At 46.4% G+C, this 17,024-nt stretch overlaps 1 protein-coding gene across 2 annotated transcripts in view; it reads left to right on the top strand.

Annotated features, from left to right (window-relative positions):
• KLHL18 (kelch like family member 18) overlaps positions 1–17,024 on the top strand; it is a 246,589-nt gene that overhangs the window by 168,507 nt on the left and 61,058 nt on the right. Inside the window, exons 6-7 of one of the 2 annotated variants that reach the window (XM_086941123.1) lie at positions 2,906–3,042; positions 3,565–3,787. In XM_086941123.1, the coding sequence (XP_086797249.1) occupies positions 2,906–3,042; positions 3,565–3,787 (360 nt within the window). Of the gene's footprint in view, positions 1–2,905; positions 3,043–3,549; positions 3,788–17,024 lie in introns of both variants that reach the window. The other variant, XM_086941122.1, reaches the window with a different exon arrangement.

Below are 17,024 nucleotides of genomic sequence, written 5' to 3' on the forward strand. Positions count from 1 at the left end.
TTGAATTTGTTGGCAGCTTGGTTTGGGTTCGATGAGAGGGCGGGTGGGTTTTGGTTGAGCGAAGTGAGGAGTTGGTCATGGTGATTTTGTGGGGGCTTGTGGGTCGATGTGGTTTTGTAGCTGAAGTGAACGCAACTGTGGTCCGTCCAATGGAGAGCTGTGGTGCGAACGAAGGAGATGTGTTTGCTGGAGGTGAAGATTGGGTCGAGCGTATGTCCGGTTACATGAGTGGGGGTGTCAACTAGTTGTTTGAGGCCGAGATTGGCCAGGTTGTCGAGAAGGGTGGTGGTGTTGCTGTCGTTTTTCTTTTCCAGGTGGAAGTTGAGGTCTCCTAGTAGAATGTAGTTCTCGGAGGCGAGGGCATGTGGACTGATGAAGTCAGTGATGTCTTCGCTGAATTGTTTATGGGTTCCTGAAGGCCTGTAGATGAGGGTGCCTCTGAGTGTGGTCCTAGGGTCGGTGTGGATCTGGAAGTGGATGTGTTCGGCGGTTGTAAGGTTATCGTCGGAGGTGGTCGTGATTTTGATGGTGTTCTTATGGACGATGGCGATGCCTCCTCCTGTTTGGACGGTACGGTCTTTTCGGATGATCTTGTAATTGTCCGGGATGGCTATGGCGATGTCGGGTGTTGATGATGCGTTCATCCATGTTTCAATAAGGAAGGCGACGCCCGGTGATGTAGTGTCGAGTAGATCCCAGAGTTCGGTGGCGTGTCTGTGGACCGAGCGGGTGTTCAGCAGGATGCACTTCAGGTGGTTAGAGTCGGAGTTGTGTTTGCGGTTAGTGGATGTGGTATGGGTCTTGATGCTGGTAAATTTGCAGGAGTGGCAGGCAAAGGGACCGTGGGTGCGCCCCGGGGCAGCTTCGTAGCATTGAGGTGTGCGTCCGGGGTTAAGGGCTAGGAGGGTGGCGGCGTCATACGTTATGCGGGATGAGTGCGGTTTGCGGGGGCCAAGGGGTCTGGCGCTGGGCGCGGACGGGCGCACACGGGCTTACCTTGGGCGCGCATGGGGCGTGACCGCTGCGCGCATAAGCATCTGTCATAAGTGGATAGTGGAGGGGGAGGGGCGAGGGAGGAGCAGCTGGGAGGCGGGGGCGGGGCGTAGGTCCGTGCAGGGAGGGACAACAACAAGGCACAAAATGGCTGCAGGCCAAAAACAAAACTGTATTGGAGGCAGAACTTGATATGGACGTTGTGCACAATTGCACTATTTAAATACAGTAATCAAAAGTAGCCAGGCACAATATGATCCTGTAGGCTGCGCGTTTACTGAGTGTAGCGCAACGAAACTAATTAGGTTACCTCAAGCGCTACAAGCAGTAATTTGAAACAGACGGGCAGCTGTGAAAGTTAAGCAATAGTAGAAACGCTGCGATCTTCTAACAACAATAGCGCGCTGCAATTCCCCAAAAAGTATATTAAATTGCAGCGGACATGCAGGCACAGTTCAGAAATAATGAGGGAGCAATGCGGGTTGGCGCAATCAGACCGGCAGGCACAGAGCAAAATAATGAGGGCAAAGCGGAAGAGCGCTACGATACCACGTCAGATAGTGCTGGGAGCTGCGTGGGGAGCGACCATAGCTGAAGGCTTCAGGGTGGTCAGGATAATTCAAAATGTGTGGAATCCACAGGCAGATACTGTATCCCCCAGAAGAAGCATTACTAAAGGTAAGTAACTTTTTTCTTCTTTGCAGGAAGTTAGATGACCTGTTACCAATAATAGGCAGGTGTGTGATTAGGATCTGGAGTCCATAATCATGAGCTTACCTAGTGGGAAAGAGCAAATAGTGTCGAAGGTCCACCAGTGAGTTAGTCAATGTCTTAATTGTTTGGAAAGGGATAGAAGAGCAGATTTTACACAGTTTGGAAAGGGATAGAAGAGCAGATTTTACACACATCTTTAGACTCTGGTACCCTGATACTGTGGCTGTGATAGTGTTGAACGATATCATTCATCGAGGCAAAAAGTATACCTCAGTTTCTGGGAATGTATGTGAAAGTTAGGGTGTCAGGAGGGAAGTAGTGATAAGAAGGCAAACATGGCGAGAATAAAAGAAAGTATATGATTTTTTTTATTTGAGATCAACATAAGTGAAAAGGGGCCATCCAATGATGTGTTGATAAACCTCCTGATATACACACCTCGTGGTGGTAATTGCTAGATTGGCAAATTGAAAAAATGATTGTTAAGAAAAATAGATGGAAACCATTTCATGGCTGCGCTAGTGATTCGGAGTGTCACAGTAACAACCATGTCAAAGGTTACAGCCATGGCAAGGAGTAAAGGGATAGTTGTGTGGTGTGGAGGGGACAAGTTAGCTATGGGTGAGAGGGTGTTACTCTGAAGAACCTGTTGAACGAGATGGAATAAGTTGTTGAAATAGAAAAATTTGGTAAGCCTACAATTTTCCTGGCACACTCTAGCCACTTGCTTATCTGTTTTAAGATTGCGCACTATAGGAAAATTGTGCCCTTGGGTCCCTTTGTAACAGCTGCAGCATATGAAATTTGATGGAAGCCAGAATCTTGCAAACTTGTGCTCCGGCACCAGGATATCCCTTTTTGTTACACCGTCATCAAATTTACTGTTAACTGTAAGTATACAGTCTATTCGCCAAACATTTCACTGGATTACGTTTCTTCCTACTAAATACAGTACTACGCTATTAAGTTGTCTCCAGCAGTGCTTTTCAGAAGGTGTTTTTGCGACTATGTAAAGTTCTACATTAAGCATCGATCTCATAGCAATTATGTCACTTCATGGGTTATGTAAAATATTTCTTATTGTATGAGCTTCCCCATAAAGTATGGGATTTGAAACCACTGCCTTTTCTGTTACGGAAACCTGTAGTATATATTTGTTTTGATATTAATATAGGCCTTTGTATGTCTTTCTTTGAAGGGATTTGGTTGATGAAGCAAAAGATTACCACTTAATGCCAGAACGTCGCCCACATCTACCAGCGTACAAGACCCGTCCACGGTGCTGCAATTCAATTGCCGGACTCATCTATGCTGTGGGAGGGCTTAATTCAGCAGGTACCTTGCCAACCAAACCTGCTGGAACATCTGCACGGTTTATGATTGCATTAGTAGAGGTGACATAGTAGACTACACTGCTGAGCATGCAGAACAGGCGACCCTACTACACTCATTCTGGTTTCCCACTGCATAGTCTAGTGAGAAAATTTGCTTAGGTACTGAGGTCTACATATTAAAAAACAGAGCCTCAGATAGACGTATCAAATGATTGTAAACTATTTAGAGCAATAATCCAGTTTAGTACATGTTATGTTAGGAATGTGCTTAGGGCCATAAAAAGCTAGTAAACCCTGTGTTTTTAAAATAAGAGCTAATACCTGCAGATTATATGTGGATTTCGATTTGTAAAAAAGTAGTTGTGCCATCAGGATGTTGACTAAAACAAATTGCAATTATGACTTTTATTTGCCATAGGGAGACTTCTAATTATGTAATATATTAAATTATAACCTTAGACATAGGTGTAGAAACCCAGTACAACGGTTAATTTTTTAAGTTGAGTAGCACATTTTTATGCAGGTGATTCGCTGAACGTGGTGGAAGTGTTTGACCCCATCGCCAACCGCTGGGAGAAGTGTCAGCCGATGACGACGGCTCGCAGTAGAGTTGGTGTGGCTGTGGTGAACGGACTCCTCTATGCCATTGGTGGCTATGATGGCCAATCAAGATTGAGTACAGTAGAGGTTTACAATCCAGAGACCGATACGTGGACCAAAGTGGGCAGCATGAACAGCAAGCGAAGGTAAACATTGAAATCCATGATTTACCTAATTTCTTGGTTCATTTCTTATTTAGTGTCCCTTTGTTTTCCTACTGTTGTTGCGTATCAGAGGTCTAATATGTAGGTTTTTGTAGTCCACAGAGAAGGATACTCAAGTTGCTTTTAAATCCTAGCCTGCTTCCACAAAGACTGACTTATTTTGTGATCTTTGAGGACAGTGAGGCTGACTAAGGCTACAGTTGACAGATGGATAGCATTGTGCATCGTCCATTTGCTACACTTTGCTCAAAACTTAATCTCTATTCGGAATCTAGACACACCCGGGCGAAGACAGCGGAGGTACATCCTCCATTCATATGCATATTTGAGACACATGCTCAACAGCTGTGTAGGCTAATACACCAGTATTCTCATGATGGTATAATCCTGCTGATTCTTTCCAGATTGATGTGAAATTGTCTGAGGCCTTAGAAGTCTGAGGATGCATTTCTCCTCCTTTCTTCCATATTCCCAATCTCAGTGGAATCTGCCAATGCATTGAGAATGTGAGCACACCAGCGCGTATGTTAAGAAGTAAAATTACCCATGAGCCTGCTGCAGGAAAGCTTTTCACATCATTGGTTTCAGGTGAAGGGTCATTGGTAAGATCTAGTGTTGATCAGCTGCCTCATCCATCGCTCTTTGCAGTGGTGGTACACTAACAAACTGTTGAGGGATAGCCTTTTCTTGACCCAGTTCCACAGATCACAATTACAACAGATGCATCACGCATTGGCTGGGGACGCATCTCCTTAAACAGACCGTCCAGGGTCAGTGAGATCCCACTCACAGGATTCTCCACATAAACTATCTGAAGCTGTTGTCTGTCCATCTGGCCCTCAAGACCTTCCATCTCCACATAGCAAGCAAGGTGGTCCTTGTCTAGACTGACAACATGACAGTCATGTGACACATACAACAACACAAAAAGATGATGGACGATATGCTGAACATTGTAAACAATTCACCGCCAGACACAGATGTGGGTTGAATCTATTGTTTCTTTGCTCACCATGCCAAGCCAGTTTGGACCCATCCATATGCAAATCAGTCTTGACCCTGCTCTCCATGGGAATAATCCAGCACAAACTGCCAGGGAAGGTTGTTCAGAGATGTAGATGCTGAACTAACTATGCCATTGGTTTCAAGCTAGCCTGGCTAATGAGGGGTGATACACCACAACTGGTCCCAGGATGCTTGTTTCTGTTCCAGGGAGGGCCTTGCCTGGCAGTTCGGGCCAAACTGTTTCCATGGGGAGCAGGGTCAAGACAGATTTCCATATGGCTGGATCCAAACTGGAATGGTATGGTGAGCGAACAACTAGGGATTTAGGCCCAGATCTCTGTACTAGGGGTGAAAGTTTGACAATGTTCAGCATTCCATCCATCATCTTTTTGTGTAGCTATAGCCATGTGATGCATACAGAAGGAGGGAGGCACCTTATCTCCTCAACTCTCTGCTAGCTCAGTCCAGCTGGAGCTGGGCTCCTCACCACAGGATCCATTTTCTAGCAGAATACCTTCCGGCAGTTGATGACGACTATGCCAAACTTCTCAGCAGCATGCAGCACCTAGTCCACCAATGGGAACACCACCCAAAAGTCCTCTTCCGGTGATTCCAGTGCTGCAGAGTTTCTGGAGATAGACCTCTTCCCCACAGCAGAAAACGCAAGATGCCAAACTTCATCTTCAGATCCCCACAGTCTGTGGGTAATGCTTTATAAATGAACTCGTCAGGCATATTTGCCTATATTTTTCTATCTAATCCTGTTCCTGTTTCAGAAGCTGCTGCAAATCTCTCGCCCTCATCCTAGTGGCTCTCATGTGGGCCAGACAACCCGGCTTCACCACTCTCATCGAGCTTTTGGTGGTTCCATACGAAAGGCTTTCCCAACAGGCTAGACCTTCTCACTCAGAAATATGGATAAATCCTGCATCCCGACTCCAAAGAGTCTCAACCTTGCGATCGGGCTCCTGAAGTCTTAGAATTTAGTTACCTTAATCTTCCTGCTTATTGTATGAACATTCTTTAAGAAGCAGACAGACCCTTAACTCGTGCCTTTTATGCTACCAAATAGAAATGGTGTGTTTACTGCTGCCTTTAAAACCAGATTGACCCCCACTAGCCACAGTTCAAAACATCATTTGTTACCTACTACATCTCCATACATGTGGACTAGCCTTCTCCTCCATTCATCTACACTTGGCGGGTTTACCTACTTATCTCCTGAAGAAACCTCTCTCTTTCTCTCTCTCACCCTCACCCTCACCCTCACCCTCTCTCTCTCTCTCACTCTCTCACTCTCTCACTCTCTCACTCTCTCTCTCACACTCTCTCTCACTCTCTCACACTCTCTCACACTCTCTCTCACTCTCTCACTCTCTCACTCTCTCACTCTCTCACTCACTCACTCACTCACTCACTCACTCTCTCTCTCTCTCTCTCTCTCTCTCTCTCTCTCACTCTCTCTCTCAAACTCTCTCTCTCTCTCTCACACACACTCTCTCTCTCTCTCTCTCACACTCTCTCACTCTCTCTCTCTCTCACACTCTCTCACTCTCTCTCACACACTCTCTCTCTCTCTCTCTCTCACTCTCACACTCACTCTCTCTCTCTCTCTCTCTCTCACACTCTCTCTCTCTCTCTCTCTCTCTCTCTCTCTCTCTCTCTCTCTCTCTCTCTCTCTCTCTCTCTCTCTCTCTCTCTCTCTCCTCTCTCTCTCTCTCTCTCTCTCTCTCACACACTCACTCTCACACTCACTCTCTCTCACACTCTCTCTCTCTCTCTCACACTCTCTCTCTCTCTCTCACACTCACTCTCTCTCTCTCACACTCACTCTCTCTCTCTCACACTCACTCTCTCTCTCTCTCTCACTCTCTCTCTCTCTCTCTCACACTCTCAAAGGGACTCTAAAGAGTCATCTCCCCCAGAGTCCTCTGGCCCCGATGTGGAATCTTAACATTGTCCTTACCAGACGTATGGGTCCCCCATTCGAGGACCTTCAGTCATTTCCTTTCCAATTTCTCTCTTGGGAGGTAGCTTTCCTAGTAGCAGTCACTTTGCTATGGCATATTATTGCACTCCATACCTTAACCTTGAAAGGTAGCTTTCTTTTCAGGTTTATAGAGACAGGGTAGTCCTTCGCACCAACCCTAAATTTCTTCCTAAGGTGGTCTCCTCTTCTTTAGAACTAAATAAGTCAATAGAACTCCTGTTTGCTTTTTCCCCACAATCTGACTGCGTTGCAGAGAAGGCTCTTCATACCTTAGATTTCAGAAGAACCTTAATGTACTATGTGGACAGAACAAAGCCCTTTTGGAAAACTCAACAACTGTTTGATGTTTTTTTCTGAACTACATAAAGGGAAGGCTTTATCAAATTCAGGTAATGCCAGGTGGATAGCTAGATGCATTCACACCTGTTCCGCTAAAGCTAAAAGAGTTTTACCTGCTCCTCCGAGGGCCCCCTCTACCAGAAAGATAGGGGCCTCTGTGGCGTTATCTTGGGAACATCCCAATAGCGGACATTTCTAAAGCAGATACTTGGTCTACACCACACATTTTCATTGAACACTACTGGGTAGATGTAGTAGCCTGCCAACAAGTAAAAGTTGGTCAGGCTATAGTTTCTAACCTTTGTTTGTCTTCCCGAACATCCACAAGATAGCCGCCGCTTACTGGAGAAGTTCTTTACAGTCTATACTCAGCATGTGTATCTACAGCCACACATGCCTCAAAACGGAAAATGTTATTTTCTGTAAGCAACTGTTTGTGGCTAGTAGTGCTGTAGATTTACATGCGCCCATCTTACGCCCAAGATGTAAGTAACATTTTCCTTCTCCTGTGACTGAGAAAATCGGTATTGCAAGACTCCCAAAGAATTCTACATAACTTGATCAAAATCCAATGTTCCTATGGTCCGAAATAAGAATGCATCTAGTCCTAAACAGTCTTTTACACCTAATTGTAACAGCAAGCACACATATGCTACTAGCAGAAAGCTTTATGGTACCACTGTTTGATCTTGTAAAGCAGCCAGCTCAGTGGTGCCATTTGTAACTATGACAGAGCTTTGTGGTAGTCACTTCAAAGTTTTTCCAATAACCTCCCAGGAGAGGAGGTTGTTCAGGAAGGGATGCTACTCGCCATCCATGTCATCAGTGCTTCAGTTGACTCGACAGAGTAGGCGATTTCTGAGGTCTGTCATGGCATCTTCTTGGCTGCACTTAACATGTGTCAGACCTGATCCAAGCTGAAGGTAATGAAACTACCCTTCACATGTTGTTTTGTTTGCTCTACACACTGACTGGAGGCAACGCACGAAGAATGTATCAGAAACTGTAAAAGCTATGAGCATTAAAGAAGAAAAGGTATTATTTGAATCTCATTTTCGAAACTGTGATCACCAGCTACTATTCAAAGTAGAGAGTTCAATCTCACCAGTGCCCTCACTATCCTATGCATGCAAAATTAATATCAGAGGTAGCCTTGCCACAGAAGATCATCCAGTGGAAGAGGAAAACAGTATCCTCAGTCGTACTCGCATGGAAAAGCACATCCCACTCCAGTCAGTGACTGGTTCACTTCCTCTCTAAGCCACTCCGGTGGGAGGGAGTGTCTCACAGCATCTCAAAGACTGCCAAACAATTATTAAAGAAATCTTCATGCATGCCAATTGGAGTGTAAAAGAGTTTGATAAAAGAAAAATCCATGGTCTGTAACACTTAGTGCAAACTGGCCAGATTCCCATATCACTGGTTAATCTAGCAAGTCCCCCATTGAGCGGCAGGGTAAAATTTATAAACTAGTCTACATAAGTTTTGATTGGAACTTGCAAATAATTATTGGAAAAAACTATAAAAGAAACTATTGGGTGTCCTAGCATAGGCTCACGAGAACAGGTGAAATGACCTTTGAATAGTAACAAAATACGTAAACATTTTTAGCCAAGCAAGCTAATCTTTTTTGCATTCCAAAAAGGGTTCCAAGGAAGAATTCAGACCAACCTTCGATCTCAAATTGGCCAATAAATGGATCAAGAAAGAAAAATTTCAGACGCTGGCCGTTCATAAGCTATTTTTTCAGCTCAGAAAGGGAGATTAGTTGTGTGTGACAGTACTCCAGGGTGGCTACTTTCGCGTTCTTTCAAGTAGGATAGCACATGAATTTCTTACAATTTACAATAGGAACCCCACGCAACAAATTCTGAGTTCTCTCCCTTCAACCTAAATGCAAAATTCTGAGGCTTCACTTCCATAGTTTGGTAATCACGATCTCTGTGCAATGATTTTTTGACAGAATGGTCAGAGACATTTCTTCATGTTTTTTCACAAGTTTCTCTAATGCACGCAGTTCTTGTGACACTGAAATACTCTAATGCCAAGATGATCTTGTAGTGCTGGAGGGACCAAGGCAATGGTGGTTTCCGGAATTTCACCTACCTCTACATCCACAAAAGAGGCTTCCATGCAAACTGAACACTGGGCCCGATTCACAGAACTAACTTAAGACAAAATCCTAAACTTACTACCATTTTGGTATTCACAGAAGGCACTTACTCATTTCGGTATTCACAGACGTTAGGAGTCCTAACTTTATGACGACTCCTAAGTTCTGTGAATACCGAAATGAGTAAGTGACTTCTGTGAATACCAAAATGAGTAAGTGTCTTCTGTGAATACCAAAATGGTAGTAAGTTTAGGATTTTGTCTTAAGTTAGTTCTGTGAATCGGGCCCATAGTATCCAGGATGCAATGCCAACTTTGCCATCCTAGTGTGACATCTTCGAATTTGTCAGCTTGGCTCCTGAGGTTGTTCAATACGGACATTGAAATATCCCACAGACTTGTATAAATATTTTGAAATGGGCTAAAACACTTCCCACAAGGACCTCTTGCACCTTCAAAGAGAAAGTTTTTTTATAATGGTTTAGCCTCAGAAACACCAACCAGTGTCATGTCGAGAAGGTGCGGTTCTCTTCCAGGGGATCCTCATCAATAGTCATAAACACTGAATATTCCAGCCCTTGTGCTGGGACCCCGAAATAATATGAAATTATATATGGAAATCACATATATCTAGCTCCACATATATGGATGGACATATATCATTTTTTCTCACACCAATGCAGCCCCAAAACTGAGGCTAAACAATGTAATTACCCATACATAGACTGTATTTACAAGGATATAAAAAACACATTAGGTCTAATAGTACTTGAACTCTGTGTTTTAATGAGCAAAACAAACATAAATCCTGAAAATTGCTAATCAAGAGACATTGTTAGCCCACAGGCTGCATTGTAAAGCAATAGCATTGAAAATGAAAGCATTTCCAACAAAAACTGGCACAGTGTCTTTAAGGCAGCCATGACCCCTGGCTTCCCATCATGCCTCAGGGGTGACAGTTAGGTCAATTGTTCTTTCCGGCTCCTTCAGTCAGGACCGTGGTTTTACAGCTCCTACCTTTTTTGACTTTGTCAAAAATATATTGAAATTCTACAACTTTTTCACATTCACTCGACGTCTTTTGACTTTAGAATTCTAGGGCTGTCTTTTTGGTCTTCAGAAAAGGTTTATTTGTTTCAAAATGCCTTTACTTTTCAATCCTTGCCCCTCCTGTGGCAAAAAGAAGGCCAGGACTGACACACATCCTGTGTGTATCCTTTGTCTCCCTAGACTCATAATGCAGACAGCTGTCAGCATTGTAAGAACCTATCAAGGGGAACCCTCAAGGACAGAGAGAGAATCAGAATGTATGGCCTCTCTGAAAGAGGTAGGTCTCCTAAAAGGCAGCAGAAGAGGAGAACGCGGTCGACGACGAGAGAAGTCCCGACATGTTCTCCGTCGGCGTCGGAATCGGCATCAAAGCTGCCTGCGACGGATAAAAAATCTTTGAAGACACATTCTTCGACGGCGAAGACTTCGGCGAAGACTCGGGTACCTCTGTTGACGTCAACCAGGCGGCGTTCAACGTCGAGAGGCAGGCCTCCGTCGTCGCCGGGTGGGCATACGACGTCGAGTCAGATCACTCCGTCATCGCCGCAGCGATCGACGTCGAGGCCCAGCTCTCTGTCGTCGCACCAGCGATCAACGTCGAGGCCCAGCGCTCCGTCATCGCACCAACGATCGATATCGAGGTACAGTGCTCCGTCGACGCACCGGTGTTCGGCATCGAGGCAGAGGCGTTCGCCGTCGAGGCACGCTTTGACGACTCCTCATCACCGGCGTTCGACTTCAGGACACTCTTCGTCGACGCCGCATCACAGGAGTTCGACGTCGAAGCAGGTTGCTCTGTAGGCTTCCCAGCGGCGTTCGACGTCGAGCCACAGGTCTCCGCCAAGGATGGGTCATCCGTCCCCGGCATCGAGACACCAGCTGCCACCTCCAGTGTCGAGACCGGTGTTGGGACCAACATCGACACAGAAGACTCCTGTAAGGTCGACGTCGAGTTTGCGAACTCAGTCACCGGCCAGCGTTGATGCAGAGATCTCCAAAGTCGACGCCGAGGCAGGAAGCGGCATTAGCGCCGGAGAGGCGTTCCAAGTCAAGGGGACGTTCTCCTATACTCTCAAGCCCACCTTAAAAAAAAAAAAAAGAGATTTTCTTCAGGGCAGTCTCAGCCAAGACACCAGGCATCAAAGAGTCGCTCCAGATCTTTCTCTAGTAGATGTCCTTCAGGAAAGTTCTCTCCTCCGGTGAGCCTATCGTCCTCTCCCTCAGGCTCTCATGTCTCTCACCAGGAATCAGCATCTAAGACCTTGAACGTGGTAATCTATTCTTCTGATGGTGCATCAGAGCATTCTGCTGGGTCGCGGCACGAAGAGGTGCATCCATCTCCTCCAGCACGTTCCCCTGAGAGAAGAGAAAGGCAAAAGTCGCCTTCCATCAGACTGTCTCCTAGGTGGTACAGACCATTACACCACTGGGCCCCCGACAAAGACACAGCCGCTCGCTTAACGCAGCAGGTGGATCGGGATCGACCTCCTTCCAGGCCCAGAGAGCGAACGCACACTCCATTGCGCTCAAGCAGGCGGAGGTCCAGGTCAAGGAGTAGGAGAAGGGAGCGCAGATCTCCTACCACTCCCTCATCGTCTACTCGTTCCCATAGAGACTATTCTCTCACATTAAACGCCAGCCCACCGTTGATAATCTCTCCAGTGGACGACATCTTCACTTTCCAGGACATCTTGGGCAGAGGGGCGCTTAAGCTGGGAATTCCAATGACAGCGCGCCAGACCAAGTCTTCAGGGATTTTTGAAAAGCAACATCATGAGGCAGCGGCCAAACCTCTGCTTCCCATGGTTCCAGGGATAATAAAACCAGTTATGGACGTCTTCCTAATGCCTGCGACCATAAAGTCAGTACCAGCGAGGATTCTTAAAAAATATCGGTCGCCAGAGGAGGATCCACTATTCCTCTGAGTCGACCCTCCCCCGAATTCAGTAATCATCGCAGCAGCAAGGAAGACCAATGCCGTGGCATCTTCATCCACTGTACCTCCAGACAAAGAGAGCAAGACGCAAGACTCCTGGGGACGAAGAGTATGCAGCACCTAGGCCTCCTTGCTGAAGGTTTCCAATGCGGAGGCGCTATTGGGCCGCTATGATAGATCCCTGTGGGATTCCTTGCAGCGCTTCGTTGAAAAACTCCCTCCGGAAGATCGCAGGGATTTCGAAGATATCCTACGGAGGGCAGCCAAGTCTCCAACCAAATTAATAGTGCTACAGAGGATGGAGCTACCCTGTCAGCGCATGGATATGCTCACGGGTTATGCGCAAGGAGGTCTTCGTGGTTGCGCCTTACCGCCCTAAAGCCAGAAGCTCAGACACGTATCATGACCCTGCCGTTCTCTGGAACATCTTTATTCGGTTCACACACCGATGAGGAAATGCAGCGTATGAAGGCGGAATTGGACACGCTAAAAGCCTTGGGGCTTGAAAAGAAAAAAGAATTCAGAAAAAGGTTCCGCCCCTACAACAAGCGATCCTCCCAAAAGAGGGTTCAGAACCCCTCAGTGGCAGAAGGGTCAAGACCAACAGGGGCAGCAAAAATTCCAGTACAGAGGAAGGCGCTCCTCAAGAGGTGGAGGTAATCGGCGACAAGGCAATAATTCCAACAAGGCACAATCCAAACAATGAGTCCTTTCTTCCCCCAGCGCCGTTGACCACTTCAGTGGGGGGAAACATCGCGTGGAGAGCCATTACAAAAGATCGCTGGGCGTTAGCTACGCTTCAGAATGGTTACTTTCTTCGGTTTTAACATCCACCTCCCTCTATCCCTCCAATGCCAACATTGAGTCATCAGCTTAAGCTCCTACAAAAAGAGGTAGCCACCCTTCTCACAAAATAACCTATCGAGAGGGTACCAAGATCTCAAAGAGGGAAAGGAGTCTATTCAAGATACTTCCTGGTCAAGAAAAAAGGCCAGAAAGCGTAGTACAGACTCATTCTGGACTTGGGGACTCTCAATCGTTACGTCAGAAAAGAAAAGTTTTGCATGTTGGCGCTTCATCAAATATATCCACATCTCAGGCATGGGGATTTTATGTGTTCGCTGGACCTACAAGATGCATACTTTCATGTACCAATAGCTCACAGTCACAGGAAATATCTCCGTTTCTGGGTGGGGACCTCTCATTACCAGTTCAAAGTCCTCCCATTCGGGTTGAAGTACATCGCAGTGGTAGCAGCTGCACTACGCCGCAGGGGTGTCTTCGTGTACCCATATCTTGACGATTGGCTGTTGAAAGGTCCTTCCCCAGACAGTGTAGGGAACCACTTTCTGAACTGCATCGGTCTATGCCATTGGTTGAGTCTGCATGTGAATTTCAATAAGTCAACTTCACAGCCGACGCAGCAAATACATTTCCTAAGAGCTCTGCTAGACTCCGAGGCAGGAAAAGTGTTTCCCTCGGAGGAGAGACGGTCTTCCATCACTCAAAAATGCCAACTAGTTCTCCGAAGCAGAGATGTGACGGTGCGAAGGATTGCCTCCCTGCTAGGGTCAATGGCATCCTACATTTTTCTGGTCCCCAATGCCATACTACGGATGCGTCCTCTTTAGCAGGATCTGGAGGACAAGTGGAACCAGCAGTCAGCTCGCTGGTACGACAAAATAACTTTGTCAAACACAGCACGAGCATCCATACCTTGGTGGATGGAAAGGCGAAATATGCAAGTCGGCATTCCATTCCATGTATGTATGTATGTATGTATGTATGTATGTATGTATGTATGTATGTATGTATGTACATCATCCTCCATCAACCTCCGCCTGCCCAGACGTTGATAACGGATGCCTCTCTCCAAGGCTGAGGGGCACACATGGGTCATCTCCAGATGCAACGACTGTGGTCTCCCAAAGAGCGCTCCTACCACATCAACATGTTGGAGCTGAGAGAGTCCATCTAGCCCTCAAAGCTTTCCTGCCCTCGATTCAAACATCATCAGTGTTAGTACAAATGGACAACACCACCACCATGTACTACCTGAACAAACAGGGAGAAACACGCTCACGCACCCTCTCCCTATAAGCGCAGAATCTGTGCCATTGGCTATTGGCTCGGAATCTGTCAGTCACCGCAGTCCATCTCCCAGGAGAACAGAACGTGAGAGCGGATGCTCTAAGCCGGCATTTCAAAGACAAAAAGGACTGGGTTCTCAACGACAAGGTAGTCGAAAACATCTTACAGTCATGGGGTCGTCCCACAATAGATCTCTTCGTGGACAACAAAAACACCAAATGCAGAGACTTCGCCTCAAGATTCTACCGGCCAGGATAGAAAGGGAATGCCCTTTAGATAGACTGGTCAGGGTAATTTGTGTACGCCTTTCCACCCCTTCCGCTGATCCCGAAGGTGGTGAGCAAGCGACTCACTCGTACTCAAAGATGATTCTCATTGCCCCCGATTGGCCGAGACAGTGGTGGTACACGGACCATCTACATCTGTCAGAGTGTCCTCACAAGAGGCTGCCGTGCAGGCCGGACCTGCTTTCCAATATGAACGGAAGGATTCATTATCGCAACCTTCCGTCACTGAACTTGGCAGCATGGCTCCTGAGGTCATACAATACGGCCACCTAGGACTGCCGCAGGACTGCATGTCCATTTTGAAAGAGGCGAGACGACCTTCCACAAGGCATTCATATGCATGCAAGTGGAAGCGTTTCTACATGTGGTGTATGCAGAACAATTGTCATCCTATCAAGGGTCAGTAAGAGGTCATTCTCCCTTACCTATTATATCAGTCTAAAGCAGGGTTGAAATTTAATTCCATTAAGGTGCACTTAGCAGCTATAATCGCTTACAGGCGGTCACCTTCCCAACCTACTTTTTTCCAGTTGCAGGCTGTGAAAGATTTTCTGCAGGGCTTGACGAAGGTCTATCCTCCGTTACGCCCTCCATCACCCCACCTGGGAGTTGAACCTGGTGCTATCAAAGTTGATGGGTCCCCCTTTCGAACCCATTCATAAAGCAACCTTGCAGCATATCTCTTGGAAGGCGGCTTTTTTGGAAGCAATCCCGTTGGCTCGCAGGTTGAGCAAGATTAAAGCTCTTTGTTCCAAAGAGCCTTATACAGTGTTCCATCTGAATAGAGTGGTGTTGAGGACTAATCCCTCTTTTCTACCTACCTAAGGTGGTGTCAGATATCCATGTAAACCAGACCATCTCTCTACCCACCTTTTTTCCCAATCCCTCTACTCCAGCTGAGAGGGCCTTGCATTCTTTGGAACTGAAAAGGGTTTTTAAATTCTATCTTGATAGGTCCAAATCTATACGTGAGTCTGATCAACTGTATGTCAACTATGGATCGACCAAATCAGGTTATGCAGCCTCGAAACGTCCCATTTCTAGGTGGACAGTTTTGTGTATCAAACTTGCCCACCAATTGGCGCAGAAGACCCTGGGGTTTTCTCCCAAAGCACATTTCACCAGAGGGAAAGCGGCTACTACAGCTTTCCTTCATAATGTACCCATGTCTGAGATTTGTAAGGCGGCGATCTGGAGGTCCGTCCATACATTTACCAGACATTACTGTCTAGATTCAGACACTAGAGCAGATACCCAGGTAGGCCAGGCCTCCTTGCGGAATATGTTTAACGGCTGATTTTCGGCTGTTACAATCTTTGGTTGGGTCATGTGTTTCTCATTTACCTGCAGGTGGTTGACGGGCTTGCTATTCTATTCAGTGCTTATGACTATTGATGAGGATCCCCTGGAAGAGAAGGATAAGTTTCTTACCTGTAATCCTAGTTCTCTTCCAGGGGTATCCTCATCAAAGTCATAAGCAATCCACCCGCCTCCCCAGGTAAATGAGATGTTGTCAAAGTGTTTACAGTTTATTGTTGAGCCCTTACTTTCAGGGTTATGCAAAGAACAACTGACCTAACTGTCACCCCTGAGGCATGATGGGAAGCCAGGGGTCATGGCTGCCTTAAAGGCACGGTGCCAGTTATAGTTGAAAATGCTTTTCTATGCTATTGCTTTACAATGCAGCCTGTGGGCTAACAATGTCTATGTTCGAGGCATGTTGGCTGCTGAATTCATATCTGTGCATAGATCGCCGCCTAGTGTTGGGTCCGGATGATTGCACATTGTTGTCCTGGAAGAGTCTTCGAAGTATCACGAGATAGGTGGCTCCTCCCCTGGACTACAGTGCTCATGGGCATCCTCTCCATCCTTAGATAGTTTTTTCCGCCAATGGGTTCGGATGTACTTTCCTTTACTCCAAGTTCGGAATCGAAAAACTTTTCTAAAAGGCCAAAAGGCCTTCGGACTCGTCGGTATTGTTTCGATCCATGCCAACAGCCTTATTTACAGTTTATTCACCTCAGGACGTCGAATCGGGCCGCTGGCCTTCTCGACGCCAAGAAGACCGATCGTCGATTCGAACGAAGCCCATTCAAAATATGCCCTCTTTGTAATTCTAAATACCCACATATAGATAAACACCCTGTATGTAACAAGTGTTTATCTCCTGAACATAATGAGACCGACTGCCTAGCCTGTGCCCAATTTCGATCCAAAAAGACACTTCGGGTTCAACGGGCCGCAAGGCAAATCGTGCAGAAACCAGCGCCAGAGCCGGAAAATATCTTTGACGATGAACAAGATCTCATCGAGGCCGAAGATTCAGATCAACAGTTGGATCAAGATTCAGAGCATGACTCCAACTACTATGTCGATGAAGATGAAGACATCGTCGAGGTAGGAGACGAC

Source organism: Lissotriton vulgaris, chromosome 10 (assembly GCF_964263255.1).
Source record: "Lissotriton vulgaris chromosome 10, aLisVul1.2, whole genome shotgun sequence".
NCBI lineage: Eukaryota > Metazoa > Chordata > Amphibia > Caudata > Salamandridae > Lissotriton > Lissotriton vulgaris.